Below are 21422 nucleotides of genomic sequence, written 5' to 3'. Positions count from 1 at the left end.
CCTACTCTGCTGCTAGATCTGCCAGGCACACCCCACCGTCTACTGATGTCTATTAAATGATAATGGACAAGAACAGCAGAGCAGGTGCAGTACAGTGCCAGCAACTCAATGGTTAAGGGCTAAATTTTGCACTCATCGTAGTTAACCTGACACGACTCCAGATTTCCCCTGGTTTAACAAAGAGCAGGATCAGGTGCTAAGTAACTAACATGGCTGTCCAACCAATTATCTTCACCCATAAACAAGTTCTTTGAACACATTCATTTTCCCTTTGCATTTATTCATGCTATTTTCATGGCAGTCATGCACAGGGACCCCAATCAGATCAGAATCCCACTATGGTAGGTGCCACACACACAGGGAAATTCAAATGGCATTCTCCACTGAGAAACCTTCAAAAAAACACACACACACACACAAACTTCCCTCCACAGTCTGCACCCTGACGTTGTATTCATGCCTCCAGTTTATTATATGTCCTAGGTCTCTAGCACCTTCCAGCAGTGAGTTTCAAAGCACTTTGCAACCACTAGCAAATTTAGCCTCACAAAACCCTGGGATGTAGGTAAAGATGGTCACCCCCATGTTACAGAAGAAATTGAGCCTCAGAATGTTAGTGACTTGTCTAAGCTTATAAATGGGAGTGTTAGCAGAGCTGGGATAGGATCTAGCTCATCTAGTTCCCAAATCTATGCCTTAATCACAAGATCACACATCAGAACACAGGATCTGCCAGACTAGATCAGACTCAAGATCCACATAGTCCAGGATCTTGTCTCCGATAGTTACCAGAGCCCAGATGCCTCAGAGGAAGGCGCAAGAAATCACTCAGTAGACATGTAGATCCAATCCTAATCTCTACTGCATAGGGACTGATTTAAAACCAAAAAGCATAATGTTTTATATGCCCTCCAAAAATATTATTAGCATTAACTATTCTTGGATATTCTTGTTATCATTATAAATGTCCAGTCCCTCTTTGAATCTTGCTCAGCATGACTGTGCAATGATTTCACTGTTTATGGTATTAATAGGATGGTATACTTAAGTTGCAAAGTTAGATCAGCCACACGGCACAGCTACATCCGTCTGCAAACCATTTGAATCAAACGTTTTAAATCGGGGCTGGAATTTCAAGCGAGCTCAGCTCCCACTTAGGCACCACAATAAGCGGCCAGATCTTCATAAGAGATGAAGACGTTGATTGCTGTGCTTCTTGAAAAACCTGGCCCCTGGTGTCACGCTGGGAACTGAGCTGAGTACAGCAAGGCAGGATCTGATTTTAATTTATGGCAAAGCTGAAGTAGCTGGTGCTCCACATTGTCCCAGAGGCTAGAGGGATCTGCTGTTTGACAGAGCAATGGCCCCAGCTGCTTTGCCCTTTGATCAGTGCAGCAATAGGGGTCAGGAGAGTTGAATTTACAGATTTTGTGGCCTTTTGTTCTATGGAGTTAGAGGAGTTAATCAGAACGACAGCGACTAGTGACTTTACACAGTAAAAAGGTCAATGACTCAGGCTGGAGGCTGTATTGCTTTCTGACCAGTTTGGCAGTAATACTCTGAATGCTTGTAGCATACACACATACAGTGCAGCATGCTACCCCATGAAATATCAACCATGGGGCGGAAATGTCACCACACCAGGGCACAGAAGGTTACATAGTTGGGGAGAAGGTCTCACGTTCAGATGGTTTCTGCACCAGTGCGTCTGAATCTTGGTTCACACTGTTCTTCACCTAACATGGTGTTAATACCACAGCTGGGTGTGTTTTTGCCACGTATCCAAGACCAAAGGTTAAACTGACGCCATGTGCTCATCTCCGCTGAACTTGGAGTGCACTGGATTTAGGGCCCTATGGACTAGTCTAATATACCTTGTTAGCTTTGTATGGAATAAGAGTTACAATGGCAACCTAGAGCTTTAGGCTGGGCTTCAGATGTCCAACAATCCCACTTGAACTCAAACTCCCTAAGACGCCTTTATAAATCCCAGCCTTATTTGCCTGCCAGTCATCAGCCCTGCATTCCTGAATTCTTTCTAACCACAGCCAAAATGCAGTATGTTACTGGTTCTTTGGCTGGAAGGTTTTAATGCAGCCCCAATGCTCATAATACTGATGTTTTTTACCTTACTCTGATCTTAATTAACAGATTGAACATGGTCATGGTAACCCACCCATGTGCCTCACTAATGTAGCTTTTACAGCCATGAAATTAGTGCCCTCGCCAGCTGTGCCTAAAATTTAAGCAGTCTGGATTTGTCCAGAACATTGGTACCCTCATTTTTCACCAATGCCTCTAATTAAAAACAACTGAGTAATTTGTAGAGGTGCTCTCCTTATCTGTCTCTAGCCCTAATTAAAATAGCCTGGATGTCCATGACATTGGTGCCTGTTAAACCAGTCAGCAAAAGGTGATGTCCATTTCGGAACTTACTGAAGAATGTGTAGGAGTCATTGTTGCTCAGAAACATCTCCACATCGAGACCTTCCTGAGCTGCCTTATCCACCAGTTCCTGGCTAGAGAAGGCACCAGCTGCCTCTGTTGGCCCATCTTGTCCATCAGTCCCACCACTGAGGAACAGGACTTCACATTTCCCAAGGACGTAGCCAGCCCCAGTGGCCTTAGCTCGGTGTAACTCCAATGCCACCTGTAAGGCCAACTCCTGGTTCCTCCCACCCTTCCCATTTCCTTGAAGCTGGACTGTGGTCTCTCCACCAGCCAGCAGGCAAACCGATCTTTCAGACTCCAATCCTTGCAAAGCCTTCAAAGAGTCCACAAGGTTCAAACCTGGGATCTCTAGCTCTGCTGCCAGCTTTAGAAGATCTCCTCTCACCTGGTCTCTTAGAGGACCTTCTCCAAGTCCAGCTGTGCTCAAGCAAACAAACTGAATCAGCTGGCTGTAGAGTTTGGCCACTCTGCTGACCTCCCCACACACCCCCGCACTCAAAATCAGGGTCCAGTAGCCCAAATCCTCTGCTTGGTGTTTGGCCTCCTCTAAAGCTAAACTGTTTGAGCCAATGACAACATTGTAGACGTGGGAATAGTCTTTCGGACCACTGGGATCTGAGACGGAGCTGGACAGCACTGTTTCCACAGATCTTGGCAAGGTGCTCATCAAGTTGTATTTTTTCATTATCTGAAGGCAGCCTTGAACACAGGGGGAACTGTAGACAGTGGGGCCACTTGCAATAATGTCCACTGGATTGCCAATGACATCAGAGAGGATGAGGCTTAGTACCTAGAAGCAGAAAGGATGACAGATAAATGCAGTGCCTGCTGCAGAGACTCACTGACATGCAAGAGTGATGAGACCAAGTTCTGCATTCAGTTACACTTGTGCAATCCGGCTGATCTCAATGGAGATGCATGGGTGCAAATGATGGTAAATTTGGCCCATTCTGTTTTAAGATAATGCAATAAGAGCTCTCAAGGCTCTAACCCATGGAATCCAAATGACATTTAATGTTGGACTATAATATAGGGAAGTGTAGCATGTTTTTATGTGACTCTTCTCAGGCTCCTAACCTGGTACAGATTGAATTGGAGCTCCATTGATAAATACAATGAGAAAGCCCAGAAGTAAAATACAAGACCAGATCCTCTGCTAGCGTAAATCCACACAGCTCTGTGGATGACTGAATTTGCTGATTTACTTCAGCTGAGGCTCCAACCCACTTACTACAGCTAAGTGGCCCCATCAGATAATGATGGTGGAGTAGTGAGGGAAAGACTGCTGTTGAATGAATAAGGAGTCTGAATTTCCTTCATACCACAATGCTGATCTGGCCATATTGTGGTGGGGAGTCAGTATACTCCATGTGCATATTAACTGGGGGCTACAGTCATTAGCGTGGCCAGTACTCTCATTTGAACCTGTGCAAGCTGGCTGATTGGACAGTTAAAGGGGACAAATTTGGCCCAAAATGTAGGTTTTGAAAAGATGAATGAAACCTAAATTAAATAGAAACATTTCCACTATTGTTCTGCTACAAACTGACAATGTTGTTGGCTTTTTTTAAACAAAGAAAACTGGCCTGTACTGCTTTCAACCCAAATAATCATGGCAGCATTGTGCCAGAAAGCCAGAAAGTGATACTGACTAGAAATTAAAAGGAAACTGACCAGCCAATTTTCATTCCCTAAGCCAAAAGAAATGCAGAGTGACCAGACTGAAAAAACAAAACACAACACAACTGTGTTAACAATCTCAAGTGCTATTGAAAAAGGTAGGTAATGATTTTTTCTAGTTTATTTTTGTAAATATGGACCAAATCTTTGAATCCAATAGTTGATTCCTAACTGCATATTCAGGCAGCTAAATAGAAGCAGTGTGATTACCACAGATGCTGATTCCCACTGACTTCACTGGGAGCTGAAGTCACCTGAACCAGTCGTTCTCAACCTTTCCCGACTACCGTACCCCTTTCCGGAGTCTGACTTTTGTTGCGTACCCCCAAGTTTCACCTCACTTAAAAGCTACTTGCTTACACAATCAGACATAAAAATATAGAAGTGTCACAGCATACTTCTACTGAAAAATTGCTGACTCTCCCATTTTTAATCATATAATTAGAATATAAATATTGTGCTTAGATTTCAGTGTATAGTATATGGAGCAGTACAAAGAAGTCATTGCCTGTATGAAATTTTTGTTTGTACTGATTCCACTAGTGCTTTTTATGTAGCCTGTTGTACAACTAGGCAAATATCTAGATGAGCTGATATAGCCCTTGGAAGACCTCTGCATACCACTGATCTAAACATCAGGTCATTTCTATTGAGGTATGTTTTGGCCATGACTTTTAATCTCATGGTGTTTCTTTAAAACTGCCTTAGAGTAGAAGCTATGGGCAAGTGAGAAGTCTTCCACTCTCACCTGTGCAGGATATGCAGCCCGAGCCAACCCTCCACCTTTCAACAAAGAAAGAGCTTTCCGGATAGTGTTGAGCTCCTGTATGGTAGCTCCTCTGGAAGCCAGAAGCTTGGTGACTTTCTCTTTCTCTTCCAAGAGGATCGGAGGAGTAGGAGCAGGTAGTAGGGCCGATCCACCTCCTATAATGCAGGAGAAACAGCAGCGAGTGAAGGCACGTGTGTAGCAGGGTGGGAGGAACCCTCCAGCACTCAAACGCTGGCCTCTCAGACAAATGGCTAAGCGAGGCCATCCTACAGCTGGAGTTTTCCTCCTCCTCTTCCCTCACCATTTTGTTGTAAGGGGATTTAGTGCTGGTGAAAGATGCCAGACTAATAGCCCTGGAGACTGATGTCTTCTGTTTGTCCACAGAGCAGGCCTGGATCTCCATGGCAGCCAGTTACACCTGTGCTCAGTGATCTCACTCACAACGGTGCCTGCATTTTACACCTACTTTGTCTGGCATAAATGAAAATGTGGGGTGCAAGGCGGGGCAGAAACAGGCCCAGGTGCTATTGTTCTCACTACACTTCTGGGCGAACGTGCCTCAAATCTGACTTCAGTGACCGCTAGTCTGAGAGAGAGGGGACTGCAGACTCCATGGTTCACTCAGTGTTTAGCTGCAGGGAAAGAGAGACACTTCTGGCTTCAGCGTTTCACTGACCTGATTCATAATGAGTGGTGTTTAAAAAAATATAGCAATGTCTAAACCTAAACATAGAACTGCACTACAGCAAAAAGCTTATTGAGAGAGAGGGAGAATCACAGAGGAAACAAAAATGAGGCTGGATACTATGGTGATGGGTGCATTAGTGATCTGATCAATGGGAGTGGCAGAGCACAACTGACAGCATGATTGGGCCCTTAAAATGCAGTGAAAAAGGAGGGAGGAAGAGGGTTAAAGGGGGAAAATAGATAAAATAGAGGGTGAGTATGTATAGAAATGTATTAGAAAACGATCATAAAAGGGCAAAGCCGGCTCTCAGGTTTGAGAAACGGCACCATCAATAAAATATGAAGAACAAGAAAAACAAATGAAAGTGCCTGAGTTTCAGTCACTCAGTAGGGATCTGGCTGTGAGCCAGGAGCAGCCAGAGGGGGCTGTGTGGAGGTACGCATGCTTTGGGAGCTGCCGCTGACAGCAAATCCTGGAATGGCCTAGGAGTCTCTTGAAGATATCAGTAGCCAGAGGACAAGAGGAAACTCAAGGGAATCCCCTCCAGACATGATTCAAATCCAGTTATATCTTTGTCTGGATAATCCTGCAAAATTCTCTCTGAACCAAGGCAGAATAAACTGAAGCCAGCTGAGCTGAGCTAGGCAGCTGAGGATCTCGAGCTAGACCTTGCTCAGCTGAGGAGCACAATCAAGAACCCCTCAAAATCCCTAAAGAGCAGCTCCAAGTGCATTTATTTCTTTAACACTGAGCTGCACGACTGGAGACACCTACTCACAGGAGCATGTCTATAGCCGGATATCCACCCAATGAAATAAACCCCATAAGTGCACTGCTACATTGCTTATGCGCCCAAAGCAGAGTACATTCCCTCAAGGTGTTCCCCCCTATCCGGGAATGTGGGAATAAGGCACTAAAGGGGCAATTGCTCCTGGAGGAGCCTCCGAGTTTCAAATGCATGTGCTTAGGGGCTGATCCTACAAGGTGCAGAGCACCTCTTACTTGGCACTGAGTGACTCCTTTTGATTTCGGGAGAGAGGCGGCTGGGGTGAGAATGCAGAGCACCTCAGCCACGCTATTTCACCCCTTGCAGGATCAGTCCCTCAGTGACTCCGAGTCTCAGATGGGGCCTCATTTTTCCAACTTGAGTACCTAAGTTAGTCCCCCATTACAATCCGTGCATGGATGCCCAAGCACCTGCACCTCCTGTACTGCTGTTCTGAGCTCTGCTGCCCTAGCCCAGTGGCTCAACCTTTCCAGACTACTGTACCCCTTTCCGGAGTCTGATTTGTCTGGTGTACCCCCAAGTTTTATCTCACTTAAATCTACTTGCTTACAAAATCAGACATAAAAATATAGAAGTATCACAGCACACTACTACTTCCTCATTTTTAGCATATAACTATAAAATAAATCAATTGGAATATAAATACTGTACTTACATCTCAGTGTATAGTATATAGAGCAGTATAAACAAGTCATTGTCTGCATGAAATTTTAGTTTGTACTGACTTTGCTAGTGCTTTTAACATAGCCTGTTGTAAAACTAGGCAAATATCTAGATGAGCTGATGTGCCCCTTGGAAGACCTGTGTACCCCCAGGGGTACATGTACCCCTGGTTGAGAACCACTCCCCTAGCCTACGTGCCCAAATTTAAGCATGGGGCACCTCCCATTCTGAGGAAAGAAAGCATCTACATGGCTGTGTGATCAGAAGTCCCAGGAGAGTCGTCTTTACAAATACAAACATGGAAATACAAGACACTGGTTACACTGACTTCATGGTGTCAAACCAACGTAACTCAGAGCAGACTCGGGCCCCAGGATCCAGACCTCCATATAGCTCAGGCAGCCTCTCCTCAGTGCTTTGCCTTGGGATGGGCTTATATTTGCAGAGCCGTGCTTTCTGATTGCCTGGCACCACCACCTGGCAAAACAGTGCCTTGCTGCTTCAAACTGCATGTACTGGGATTGATATTGCAGGCACGACAGCAGTGAACTACAGGGCAAAGCCTGTGGGAGGAGGAAGAGAAACAGCAACACAACAGGCTGGCCCAAATACTTGGTGTGCCAACACCCTAATGAATAATACAGCATCTCCCATACCAGAACGCATCCGACTCTTCACACACAGCCCCGCAGGAATGGAGCCACCTCTTGCCTGGGAGGGCACAAAGCAACAGCTAGAGGAGGGAGATTCTAGACCAAGGAATCAATAGTGGAATCCTTGTGAAAAGTTCCTCTGAGAGGTCTGACTGGGAGAAAAGTGTGTCTGCCCGGGGCCCAAGCTGCTTCCAACTCACAGCTGCTGCCAGAAGACCAGGTACTGAAACGTGAATGCATGCAGTGAGTTGCCACCAGTGTGGGAGTAGCAATGGGAACAGCTCTGACCCACTTTACGCCTCTCCTCATCTTCTTTTGCAACAGGCAACTTGACCTAGTTTGCCAGGCATGATTCTGGATCTGTTTCCTGCATGCACGAGGAAAGGAAGAAGCCAAGCTAGAGAAGAGATAAAGGGAGGAAAGATAGGGCATGAGAAGGGAGGGCAACAACTGATGGCAGCGACAGGGTCCCACAAGAACTTACTCCCCACTCCTGGGATTCCAGACATTACCTGAGATTAGCACAAGGAGGAGGTCGTCAGCTGTCAGTCCTTCAGCTAGCTCCCGAATCATGCTGGCTGCCCTCAGAGCCTCTCTGTCAGGGAGGTTGTGCTTAGCTCCTTCTATGACCTGTATCCTGCTGTGAGGCTTCAGAAACATCTCCCTGCAGGGGTTTAAAAGATGATCAGGCCACTGAAACTTACATGTATCCAGAGCCCACCTGGGAGCCCCACTCTCACAAGAGGGATTTGGGGGACAAGAGAGGACCCTGTGACTGAGATTTATCCAGGTTCCTTTACTGATCCTGGTCTCTCCCCCATGGAGCTGGGTACAGTATGGAGGCAGCACACACAGCCCCAAGGACAGATCTGATGGCCCACGAAGGGGGATGGAGACCAGCCAAGGTTGAGCTATGAGTCTTGCACCCATGGTCAAGGGTTAAAGTTGGGAAAGGTGGAGAGGATCCAAGAGGGATTCAGCAGTGACCCCAACGGGAAAATATATGGCAGGCAGACATTTCTGTAGGAGCCTGGGTCTTTGTGTTTGCCTGTCCCTCACCATTCTCTGCACCCTCCCACTGGAATATCCGGGCACTATCAGTCTTACTCCATTCCCGCCTGCTGCAGGCATGCCTGGATGCCATGGGGGACGCTGACAACCCCCTGAATTAGGTGGTCCCCGAGGATCTCCTCTGCCACAGCCGCCATTTCCAGCACAGCCTTCCCGAAGCCCACCAGATACACGTTCCTCCTCACAGGGAAAGCCCGGTCCTTCACGACCAGCTTGGGGCAGCCGTCTGTTTTGAGCACCAGGGCCCTTCTCAGCATGGGGGCCGGCAGGACGACACCCACAGCGCTGCGGAAGAGGTGCAGCCCATGCTCCCAGAGGGACATACTGCGCGGGTGAGATGCTTGGCCCCGACAGGCTGAGATCACGCAGGCTCTATGGATGTTGGGCAGGGCCTTGAGAGCTGAGGTCATGTCTGGCCCTCGCTGTCTCTTAGCAGTCGCTCAGCCAGCCATATCCAACCTGTAATGAGGGGAAGGAATGGCTAACTACTCAGCCAGCAAGAGGTGGGGCTTTTGATTGGAAAGTGGAGAGCTAGCAAGCTGTGAACCCAAGACAGGACTCAGCCTTACTCACGCAAAACTCCCATGGAGCCAATGAGTGTTTGCCTGGAGTAGGAGCTAACTGAGAAGCTCTGGATTTGGCCCACAGTAAGGAAATCTGGCTTCCAAGCACACGTAAATCCACTATGCTACTCACATCTGCAGAGCACACCCTTCCCCGTAATCTGAGACAGTACCATAGCAATTATATTTCCTTTATTTTCAGATTTCTGCCATTTGGGGGGTTAATAGTCAGACAACCTGATGGCTCCCAGCTCCCCTCATCCCCTTAATGTTCCCTACAGCCCCATCAAATCCCTGTGAGGGCTGAACATCTGCTGGCTAACTTCAGGTTCATTGTAGATTTCAAACACTGCCCATTACTTTGACTCATTCATTTCTTAATGACTTCCCAACATTTGCAGGCTGTTCTCTACCCTTCAGGGGGAAGATTCAGAAAGACCATAACCCCCAGCCCACCTTTTTGCTAAGGCAAAGTCCCTCATCACTGTGGTATCCCAAAGCTCATCTTAGATCATTCACTGTTAGTTACTCATTTCCCTCCCACAATGTCTGATGGAGCCTATGGTAAAATAACAGGCTCAGCATCTTTGTGCCTGGTTGAACTCCTTGATGATGGTTATGTCAGAAGATGCCAGTCATGGGGGTTTTCACACTAAAAAGCAAATGAACTGAAGACAGAAAAACACTCCAATTTCTTGGTTTTATTACTGGCTCATCATTCTTTAAAATCATGTTCAGACACCAGACATGCATGTATTCTTACAGAGCCAAATCCTGCACTCCTACTCCAGGCAAAACTTCTGGCCAGTTCAGTGTAAAGACAGTAGGCTTTGGCCTACTATAAACATTTGGGTCACATTCAATAACCGTCAAGTTTGGAGGGAGACTCCATCTCATTAGCATAGGGGTATTAAGCCCAATAACTTGTATGCTTGACTAGAGCAGATCTTCCAGACAGCCAGTCTTGATTTGAAGACATCAGGAGATGGAGAATCCCACCACTTCCCTTGGCAGATTGTTAAAACACATTACAAATGTGTGCCTAATATTTAATACGAATTTTTCTGGCTTCAGCTTCCTACCGTGAGTTCTTCTTGTTCTTGTGCCTTTCTCTGCTAGATTAAAGAGCTCTTTAATACCTGATATTTTCTCCCTGGGAAAGTACTTCAGCACCTCTGATAAACTAAACAGATTGATCTACTTAAACTGGCTTTTGTAGCCCATACTGGAGCCCGAGGCTGTAAGCCAAAGCAGGCCTGCCCTTGGCCAAATAGTAACACGCTAGGTATTGGCTAACCAAGTAAGCACATTCCTGACCGGAGAGGATGGTACAAGAACACTGAGAATTCTCAAGTACCTACATAAACAAATTCCTAAGAGATTTTGCAGGCACACACCGAAACCCCCGTAAGATAAGGAGGGATGACCGGATAACAGAGGAGGATGTTTTATTCAAATTAGCAGGTATAAGGGTGGTAAAGAACGTTATCTGGAGTGATGTATGTTTGTACTGAGGTATAAAAGGAGACGTTATAGGAGGGGCAGCTTTATGTCGGCCAAGGGGACAGGATCCTGGTGTCCTCACTGAACCTTTACTTTGTCACAGGCATACATGCGTCAGTGTCCCTGTGACCTGATAGACAGGGCACAAGTACCATGCTTTGCTGACAACAAACCTGGCTGAGTGCCTTCACCACCGAACTGAGCTGTGGTCTTTCTTTGCAAACATCAAGGTCTGCTGGATCAACATGCTGCACTGTCTGCTAGTGCAGCTGACATCGGAGCTCCAAGAACAGCACTGAACAACTGTGTGTGTCTGACAAACACCAGAGGGACACTATAACGTCACTACCCCGAGGAAGTTAGAGAGAGCCCTGTTTCACGCATAACCTATCCAGGTATGTTTATGCCCCCCCCCCCATCTTCACAGCAGCTATGCACCTCACCGTTATTAATTAATGTGACCTCATAACATCCCCAGGAGGCAGGGAAGTGCTATTATCTCCACTTGACACATGGGAAACCGAGGCACAGAGTGGCTAAGTGACTTGCCCAAGGTCACAAAGGTAGTCTGTGGCAAAGCTAGGAAATAAGCCCAGCTTTGCTGGGTGCGAGTCCGGCACCACAGCACCCCACTTCCACCACCTCACCATGTGGACATCGCTACAGCACAGTGAAAGTCCTAGAATGCAGCACTCTGGGACTGTCATTGCACCATGGCTGTGGTCACAAGGCAAGCTGCTGCACAGCATGCTGGTGCACTGTAGATCATGCCGTAGCTTGCCATGGAAGTAATGTGGTATGTGAACATGCGCTCAGAAATAACAATTGATCAACTGAACAGGGAACATAACAAGCAGAGTTCAAGAGAGCATCAGCCTGAATACACTCGGGGGCAGATCCCACAGAGGAAGTGGCCACCCTATTTTGTGAGATGGTCTCTGTTTACGAGGGAAAAAAAGGATATTTTATCCCCCAACACAATAAAGAGTTGGGTGTGAGCAGCTGGAGGGAGAATTCACAGCCGGCCCAGACAAACAAAACCAGAAAACCCAGCCATGTCTCTGGCCAAATTCCCTTCATGCAGTTTAGCAATCAGTAAACCCCAAACAATGGACACATGGCAGCTCTTCTGCCTCAAGCAGGCCCTGTTCTGGGTTCCAGCTGGCAAAACTCTTGTCTCTGCCTCTCATGAGAGTAACTCAGCCTTTTGAGGATCTGAGCCCTGGCAGGCTTAGTGACGCTTGACTGCGTCGACACACGGAGCCTCTCCCTGCTGAGAATTTACCCAGGAAAACCACACCACTGTCTGATTCAGAGCTGGGCCATCACTGGGATGAGAGGTAGCAAGGCTGAGGTACCCTGCTGGAGGCACTGAATGACTTGTACACCCTGTCACAGGGGATAGGGGTTGGAATTACCTTCCAGTTGTGTCTTCCTCCAGAGAACGCACAAGTGAATGCTCTTCCAGGAGAGCTCAAGAGTCCAGAGGTCTCTTTATCGAAACACTCCCACAAGGTAGCAAGGGTTTAATAATTAAGAGAGTGAGGCCCTCTTAAAGCACCTCTGAGCTCAGATCAATGCAGTGCCTCTTTCCGCCACTGAGCAGCTCAAACCCAGAGCCCCCATTAAGAGCCTCCAAACCCACAGACTCTGATAGTCAAAGCAGCCTGTGCATGCTGATCGAACCCCATGGTGGAACAAGGGCTTGAGAGAAATAAGGATTTGCTAAGTGCTGAGGGCGGCAGCATTTCAAAGCGAAATAACAGAGGTGGAGGGAAGAGGGGCTAAAGGAGCTCGCTTGGTGGGTCACCCAGGAGGATGAGAATGCAAGGGGAGCTTGCTTCCCCCTTTCCTTCCCTTCCACCCTGTTAATCTGTAAGATCTCACCTATGCCAGATGCTATAACCAGTTAAACAGCAGCATTACCACTAGTGAGACTCCTATTGAACTAACAAGATGGTAAGATCTCCGGAAGCCACCAGAGTCTGGTCTATACCAGAGCTAATAGCAATGCAGCGGAATCAATGACAGTCCTAGTGGGGAATTTAGCCTGTTTTACACAGCAGGGCAAACTAGATTATAACGGTCCCTGCTGGCCTTAAAAATCTACCTACTTCATTGCTCAAATCACCACAGCATCTGAGCACCTCAAATCTCTAGTGCATTTCTCCCCACAATGCTCCTAGGAAGTGCGACTATCCCCACTTTACAGATGGAGAATTGAGGCACAGAAGAAGGGATGCAGGAGGGTACTTAGGTATTGTGATGCTCAACATCGCAACACCAAACTTTTAGGTGCTTAGAAAACTCAGGAGCATCACTGTGATCCACAAAAACAAGTCAGCTGCCCAGGCTCTCTAAGCAATGAATGGGGAGAGAGAGGCGCGAGCCACAAAAGCCAGCATGCCAGCTGGGAAGCTGTCTAAACCAGATACTGACCAGCAAGGTGTGCACTAAGTCCCGCCCTGTCTTGGTCATACAGGTAAGTGCCTAGCGGTGGCAGCCGCTAGTGGTGAAGGAGAAGTGGCTGCTCCTCACCTTACAACTTTTGGCCCATGGGGAGAGCGGTCGTCTGGGGTGGGGAGACCCAGGTTCAATTCCCCCCTCTCTGCCACAGGGAGAGCAAGGATTTGAACAGGGACTTTCCACATCTCAGGGGAGCACACTAATCACCCTCAGGCTCCCCTGTTGACGCTGTCCCGCTGTGGGTAAAAAATGAAAGAGTTGTTCGAAAAGGGGGACTCGACCCAAGGTTGCCCTGACCACTGGGCCACAGGGTCATTCTCACTCTCTCCAGCCCAATGACTGTTCAAGTTCGTGGCAGAGCTGGGAACCCAGCTCTCTCCAGTCTCATTTAGCCTTAGACTCTCCTGTTCCTAGTGGCACCTGTAGCAACCCATTTTCCTCACTACCATCTGAGTCCGTTGTACGTTGTCACCATAAAAGCAGCATCATTTTCGACTGTCCTGTGACAGGTCATTCTTTGTCCTCCATGCTCCTCGTGGAATCCAACCTAAGCTCCAGGCTAACACTCGCACCACTGGACCATCCTTCCTCCTTGTCAATGAGCCATTTTCAGTTACAAGATTATAACATGCACAGAATCACACCTTAACACTTCTTTACAGAAATGTACGATTCTTCACTCAATGTCTGAATTACCTCTGAACACTATTCATTTCATCAGGTTGTTCAGATTTCTAGGCCTGATTCTCCCCTCAGTTACACCAGATTTACCCAAGTATAAAAATTAACACTTGAAATTAACTGTGTAACACTGGCATCAAACTGGTGCAAAGTCGTAGAAAATTAGGCCTCCTTGTGTCCTCTATACCTTAGCCTCACTCAGGTTGGATATTTCAACCACTCTCCTAGAGTCTACAATTTACCCCCAGGCAAAATGAATCAAACCTGGCACTTAAGATAATTCCAGAGGCTGTAACTACTTGGAACACCATTGTACATGTTTAGAAACCTGCTGTAAAACAAATAGCCTCTGATTATCTTTCCCTTCAAGGTTAACATCACCGCACTGACTCTCACCCAGTGGAATCTAGCAAAGACTGAGTCATTTGAGGAGCTAACTCATAATCTCTAACCAACCCAGTATCATTGTGATGATTTCTGCTGTTTGAGCAGTAAAAGCTTTTTTGAAGGCAACAGATCCAGCACAGGGCACCCAAGTCATGACAGCAGAACATTTAGCATCATGTTGATTCAAAGGAAAGACCATAATTAACTAAAGAACCTCGGAGTTATGAACTGGCCAGTCAACCACACACCTTATTTGGAACCAGAAGTATGCAATCAGGCAGCAGCAGAGACTATAGAAATATTTCCTCTAAACAGCACTGAGGCTCTCTACCTCTGATCGCAATGACAGACAATGCAGATGCAGAGCAATCTGCCTATGAGCACCCATAATTACATTGCTTGGTACAGTATTTTACTAGTGATGTAAAGCTGTCTTCTGTATTTTGAACTTGGGTTATGTTTATGCAAGAAAGGACCTGACCCAAGGAGACCATTCATGTCAATGGGAATCTTTCCAGTACTTTCAACGGGTTTGTTTTTTTTAAGCACAATCCATAATGGGCCAGATTCTGACCTCCTTTACATTGGTATAAACCCAGGGTAACTCCACTGAAGTTGAGTGTTACTCCAAATTTACACTACTGTAACCAAGAGCAGAATTCAGCACGGGCACAGTAGCATTGGGGTCTCGCTGTGTAACACCCTTTCCTATCAGCCCAAGTTAGTGATTGCTACTAATGAGCTGATTAATCCACTTATTTTTTTATTTATTGATACCAGCCACCTGCTATTAAATGTCATTGGGCATCAGTTACAAGTCAGAGTTACAAGATTCATCAGATTTTTTTTTAAATCCTCAGGGCTGCCCAGAGGATTCAGGGGGCCTGGGGCAAAGCAATTTCGGGGGCCCCTTCCATAAAAAAAAGTTACAAAACTATAGAATATTCTCATGGGGGCCCCTGTGAGGCCTGGGGCAAATTGCCCCATTTGCCCCCCGCCCCTGGGCACCCTGGAAATCCTATTCATTTCACCAGGGCTTTAGAAACAAAGGCAGCAGAACTCCACTCAACAGCATGCCTATTTCAGAGTTAGCCCCGCAAAAAAAGAGAGTTTAAATGCTGCCATTTAGGGTGCCATCAGGAACTATGGGTCTGGAAGTGACATAGCTGCTTCAGCAAGCCAGTGCCTAGCATAAGGGAAGTTATGCCATCGCACATCTGGTTTTCTTCTCTCCACCTCCTGGTTGGGGAAATAAACCCACTCATCTGGGCTGATGGAGAGGATGTTGGAGAAGATGGTGATTTATACTAAAGATGTTATTCTCACGTCATTTTAAGAGCACTCCAATATTAATTTTTTTGGGTCCTTTTTGGTTCTTTATTCTACATTTAGAGCCATGATAGCCTGACCAAGAAATGACCAAGTCACATTCCCGAGGCCCTGCCATGGCCCAGACCTTGCATGCTCCTCAGTCCCCACTGCCTAGCACAGGGGTGGACAAACTTTTTGGCCCGAGGGCCACATCTGGGTGGGGAAATTGCATGCAGGAGAGGGGAGTGGGGTGCGGGAGGGGGTGCGGAGTGTGGGAGGGGTGTGGTATGCAGGAAGGGGCTCAGGGCAAGGGGTTGAGGTGCAGGAGTGGTGTGGGATGCAGAAGGGAGCTTAGGGCAGGGGGCTGGGATGCAGGAGGGGGACAGCAAGGGGTTAGGGAGCTCAGGGCAGGGGGCTGGGGTGCAGGAGGGTTTCAGGGTGCAGGCTCCGGCTCGGTGCCGCTTACCTTGAGCAGCTCCGAGGTGGCAGAAGCGTGCACCAGGGCTAAGGCAAGCTCCCTGCCCTCTGCCCACTCCCTCCCACAGGGGCTGCAGGGACATGGTGCTGGCCACTTCCGGGAGCGGCGTGGGGCCAGGGCAGGCAGGGACCCTGCCTTAGCTCCACTGCGCCATGGGACTGGCAATCCCGCGGGCCGGCCTGAAAGCCCTGACAGGCCGAATCCGGCCTGCAGGCCATACTTTGCCCTCCCCTGGCCTAGCAGAATGTTTGGTTTGGGGTGCATCCTTTTAGAAAGTTGTCCAAGAGTCTACATTAAACTTTGGAGGAAAACAATCCTCAGAACTGCCTGTTCTGAGTGAGGACTGAAGGAGGATTGTGAAGGGTTTAGATTAATCCCCTTTAAATGAAAACTTCCTGAGCTTCCATTAATGAATGATGTCCCCAATCTGCATATTAATTTGCATAAGTTAACATTATAAGATCTAGCGCTCGCTCTTCATAAAGCTCCTCAATCTGCAGCTGCCCACCAGCTTCAAGTTCCACGATTAACTCTCTCAACACAAGACACCAAAAACCTCAGCTCCCAACTTCCATCTTCTAGGGAGGGGACGTGGTGATGATAAACTACAAGCAAAAGACGGTTTCTCATTAACTTAGGTAACAACTTGGAATTGGAATCAAACCAAACTCTGCAAGCAAAGAGCCAAATTCAGGTGAATGGGTCCATCAGTCAGGTATCAGGATGAGAAGCGTAATTTAAGGGCAGGTCTACACTTAAAATACATTGATGCAACCATATTGCGATAGCATTTTAATGACGCTGTAAGCCAGGGGCTCTCAACACATTGTACATGTACCTCTGGGGGTATGCAGAGGTCTTCCAGGGGGTACATCAACTCATCTAGATATTTGCCAAGTTTTACAACAGGCTACATGAAAAGAACTAGCAAAGTCAGTACAAACTAAAATGTCATACAGACAATGACTTGTTTATTTTGCTCTATATACTATTCACTGAATTGTAAGTACAATATTTATATTCCAATTGATTTATTTTATGATTACATGGTAAAAATGAGAAAGTCGGCAATTGTTCAGTAACAGCATGCTGTGACACTTTTGTATTTTTATGTCTGATTTCAAAAGCAAGTAGTTTAAGTGAGGTAGAACTTGATGGTACACAAAATAAAACAGACTCCTGAAAGGGGTACAGTAGTCTGGAAAGGTTGAGAGCTACTGAGAGAGAGTGTATCCCGTCAATTTAGTTAATCCACCTACGCAAGAGGCAGTACCTACATCGGCAGGAGAAGCTCTCATGCCAATATAGTGCTGTCTACATTGGTGCTTAGATCAGTATAACTACATTGCTCAGAGGTGTGAATAGTCCACACCCCTGACTGATGTAGTTACACTGGAGTAATTTGATAGTGTAGACCAGGGCTAAGTATTAGATAGCTAGGTAGACAGACAGTAATCTGAGTTTAAGGTAGCGTGAACTAGTGTAATTTATGTGCTAGGAGACTGGACAACAGTGTAAGAATGTGTAAATTAAAGTAGAGGGTGGTCTAATTTAATTTAGAGCTTCCTACACACTCTTGCTACTCCCCTTTTTTCTCTGGTGCATAAAATACACTATCACATACCCTCCTCTCACTGAAGTCATGGACCATCAGGGTCCATTTCCTCTTTTTCCAGCACTACCATGGGTGTTCTGCCATAGACTTTAGTGGGACAAGGAACTGTTCCAAGTGTGGTCTTCACTACAGTTAGGTTGACGTCCATGGGTGGAGAGTTATATATCCACGTGGTGCCTGGGCACCAGCAATATTCAGAGTCCAGGGGCCAAGCTCCACCAATGTCTGGGGCCGGGTTTCCCCACTGCATCTTCCACGGTCCCCCTTTGCTGGCCCTGTGCACATCCCCGGGCCTGGAGGGAACAGAGCATCCCTGCCTCTTCTGTGCAGCTCCATGCCTCCTCCCTGCAGCAACTGCTGCCGCAGGGTCCTAGTGCTCCCCACATCAACTGCCAGGGCAGACTGCTTCTGAGCCTGCCCTTCCACCTCAGACCCTTCCCTTTTCCGGTGGGACCCTCCACCAGCATGCCCCCCCCACCTACAGTCACCACTCCTGCCCCATGCTGGGCAAGGAAGCAGCCCCATCCCCCACCCCAGTGAGGCTACAGTCAGGGGCAACAGCAGGGGAGAAGGCGCACACAGCACCTCCCGGCACCCCCCACAGGGGAGGCGAGGGAGATTCCTGGACCTGAGAGGGGCCCTACGAGCACATGCAGTGATAGTAGTGGGGGTGAGTGTGCTGCTGAGGGTAGGGCAGGAAAGGGGGGTTCCTCCCCCAGAGCTCGCTGCTGCCAGCAGGGAAAGGGCTGGGGGGAGTCCTCCTCTCTGGCCCCTGTCCTGGAGCAGTCTGCCTGCAGCCCAAACTCATCCCCAGCCCTGCCCCACCCCAGAGCCCACACCCCCAGTCAGAGCTTTCACCCCCCAACTGCACTCTCTGTCCGAGCCCTGAGCCTCTCCAACACCCTAAACACCTTATCCTCAGTCCCAGCCAGATCCCTCATCCACCCCACACCCCCAACCCTCTGCCCCAGGCCTGAGCCCCCTCCACCACCACAAACCCCTCATCTCCAGCCCCAGCCAGAGCTCTCACCCCCTATACCCCTACCCTAGCCCTGAGCCCCTCCCATGCCCCAAACCCCTCATCCCCAGCCCCAGCCAGAGCCCTCATCCCCCTTCACCCTAACCGTCTGCCCCAAACCTGAGCCCCCTCCTGCATCATGAACTCCTCATCCCCAGCCACACCCCTCACCCCACCCCTCTGCCATAGCCCTGAGCCCCCCCACACCCCAAACCTCTCATCCTCAGACTGACCCCAAACCCGGCCCTATCCCTGCACCCCCCCAAGCCTGCACCCCCTCTCTCCATACCCCCTACCATCCCCAAACTCCCAGTGCCTGCACCCTGCATCTCTCCTGCACCCCAGACCTCCTCCCCCACCCAAACTCCCTTCCAGAGCCTTGGGCAGGTGGGAGGCAGAGTTTTTTTGCGGGGGAGCAGAGTTTGACAGGGGTGGGTTCTGGGCACCACCAACATTTCTACAAACCTGCCACCCATGTATAAGGTAACTTACATTGACCTAATTATGTCAGTGTACGCAATGTAACCAGGAAGAGATAAGCCCTTGTAGTAGAGGCCTGGTATAAGGCAGGACCTGCTCACAGAATTTGGCAAGGACAGGGTTAATATTGCAGAAATACACATTCCTAAGAAATGCTAGTTACAGAGTGCTTACGCAAACACATTCCGATATCAAGCAGTATCAAAACATCTAAATATCAAGGATGGTACAAAAACATTTCCCAATGATAACAGGAACACACTCACCACTTCTGAAAAATAAGGTCAAAATAACAGTACAGGTCGTCCTTGTACTCACAACACAATTGGTTCCTTACAATTGTGTCATAAGTCAGAACTGGGAACCGCAATATACTTCACTGTGGGACCAAGCATTGTAAACTCAAAACCTATAGTTGAATCAGGGTGCCAATGTAGAAGTTGCACACTCGTCGTAACTCAAATGTCGTAAAGTCAAGGACTGCCTGTATGTAATAAAAATGTTTTAATCAAACCAACATGTACAAAATAATGGACAATAACTAGCAACATCAGGGGGCAGTAACTATGTCAATGGGGCAGTACTAACTTTGTTGTATTGAGGTATAAAAATGTATCTCAAAAGGAGTATCTTTAGCCAGCCTAGGGAGCAGTGGAAAGTCCTGTCACTAACTGAGCTGCATCCTCTCTCACAAGCATACATATCTTAGTATCCTCGTGGAGTCTGCTAGGTGCTATTACCATGCTTTGTCAACAATAAACCTGGCTGAGTACCTCCACTGAAAACTGAGTCTATGAATTTATTGGGCAGTTTAAATTAAGGTCTGCGATCTCTGCAGAGCTAAAACAGCACACTAAATAAACACACCTGCAACCAACATCTGACCACATGCACTACAGCCTTGCTCTCCCCGATTTAAGTGCCCTACTACACTAACAATACTTCACCTCCAAGAGACATAGAGCTTATGTCAACGTTGTTAGGGTGACAGACACTGCGGGTTACTTACATTAGCTGTCATTCTTTTCAATTTCACAGCTGGGTGCTTGAGCCCAAAAATTGACAAGAAAGCCCCACAGCTCAGGCTGTCACCCCTGGGCGGTGGGGAGACTCTTGTTGGGAGGGTGCCCACTAAGAATCTGCACCTGGAGCTGAGAGGCCAAGCTCTCAGCCCAGGACCGTCTCTACCAATTATGGTGCCCTGCGCAGTCCGAGCACCTGCTCCCTCCGCACCGCAGAGGGCCTAGGCTGCGCTCAAGGTCTGCAGGGACAGGAAGGCAGGAGCTATGGGGGGCCACTTTGGGGGGCCCCAGAGTGGCCTGGGGGATTAGCAGGGGGCAGCAGGAAGCGGAACGACTCGGCCCCAGCCCGCTCTGCTCCCCCCACCCCAGATGTGTTACTCGGCGAAGGGGTCCGCCCCCCCACCGGCGGCAGGAAGTGAAGTGACGTGACCCAGCCTCAGCCCGCTCTGCTTCCCCCGCCCGCGGCCGCGTCGCTTGAGGGAGGGGAAAGGACCCCGCCCTCTGCACTCGCCAGCAGTGGGAAGCGAAGCAGACTGGGGCCGGGTTGCTCCGCTTTCCGCCGCTGCTGGTGAGTGCGGGGTCTCTGAGGCAAGAGGTAGAATGGGGGCAGAGCAAGGGGGGAGATTAAGACGGGGCAGAGGGAGTTGTCCCGGGCCCCACACACCCGCTAAGGACTGGCCGCCAGAGCTGGTGCTGCGGCGTATGCAGCATGCAGCTGCCCAGGGCACCATGACATTTGTGGCAATTTAGTGCCCCAGCTGCATATGCCTAGGGAGGGCCTGGTCTCAGCCCCCTCTGACGCCAGAGGAAGCTGCGCTGCGCTGACAGGTGGGGCAATGTAGACATGAGCCATCACAGCAATTACTGACGTAGGTCAACTTCAGTGGGTATTTAGTGTAGGCGTGATGAAGATTCGTTCTAAGTGACTTCCCAGTAAGGCTGCGGCACTGGGCCCAGCACAGACACCAGCACTACTGGGACCGGTACCGGGGTCTGGACCGGAACCCGTGTCCCCCGCACTGGGCTCTTGTTACGGGGGCCGGGCAGCCTGAGTCTGTGGCTCCCAACACCCCGCTCGGCTGCAGGGCCGCAGTCTGTAAGGCCGGGCGGGGGAGACCCGCTGCAGGGCCCCAGGC

The 21422-nt window shown here is 48.6% G+C and overlaps 1 protein-coding gene and 1 long non-coding RNA gene across 6 annotated transcripts in view; one reads left to right on the top strand and one right to left on the bottom strand.

Annotated features, from left to right (window-relative positions):
- Positions 1 to 259: 259 nt before the first annotated feature.
- GLYCTK (glycerate kinase) overlaps positions 260 to 21422 on the bottom strand; it is a 21699-nt gene continuing 536 nt past the window's right edge. The window contains exons 1-6 of one of the 4 annotated variants that reach the window (XM_030568896.1): positions 20274 to 21376; positions 19531 to 19748; positions 8799 to 9221; positions 8204 to 8355; positions 4880 to 5055; positions 260 to 3241 (exon numbers count right to left, since the gene is read on the bottom strand). In XM_030568896.1, coding sequence (XP_030424756.1) covers positions 2339 to 3241; positions 4880 to 5055; positions 8204 to 8355; positions 8799 to 9172 — 1605 coding nt within the window. In that variant the 5' untranslated portion in view covers positions 9173 to 9221; positions 19531 to 19748; positions 20274 to 21376 and the 3' untranslated portion in view covers positions 260 to 2338. Of the gene's footprint in view, positions 3242 to 4879; positions 5056 to 8203; positions 8356 to 8798; positions 9222 to 11001; positions 14925 to 19530; positions 19749 to 20273; positions 21377 to 21422 lie in introns of those variants that run through there. The other 3 variants (XM_030568897.1, XM_030568899.1, XM_030568898.1) reach the window with 3 other exon arrangements.
- LOC115654529 overlaps positions 20824 to 21422 on the top strand; it is a 16740-nt gene continuing 16141 nt past the window's right edge. For both annotated transcript variants that reach the window (XR_004001203.1, XR_004001204.1), the window contains exon 1: positions 20824 to 20854. This is a non-coding gene — a long non-coding RNA (uncharacterized LOC115654529). The remainder of the gene's footprint in view (positions 20855 to 21422) is intronic.

Source organism: Gopherus evgoodei, chromosome 7, assembly GCF_007399415.2.
Source record: "Gopherus evgoodei ecotype Sinaloan lineage chromosome 7, rGopEvg1_v1.p, whole genome shotgun sequence".
Lineage (NCBI taxonomy): Eukaryota > Metazoa > Chordata > Testudines > Testudinidae > Gopherus > Gopherus evgoodei.
Note: the sequence above shows the minus strand (reverse complement) of the source record. Positions and strands in the feature narration are given on the sequence as shown.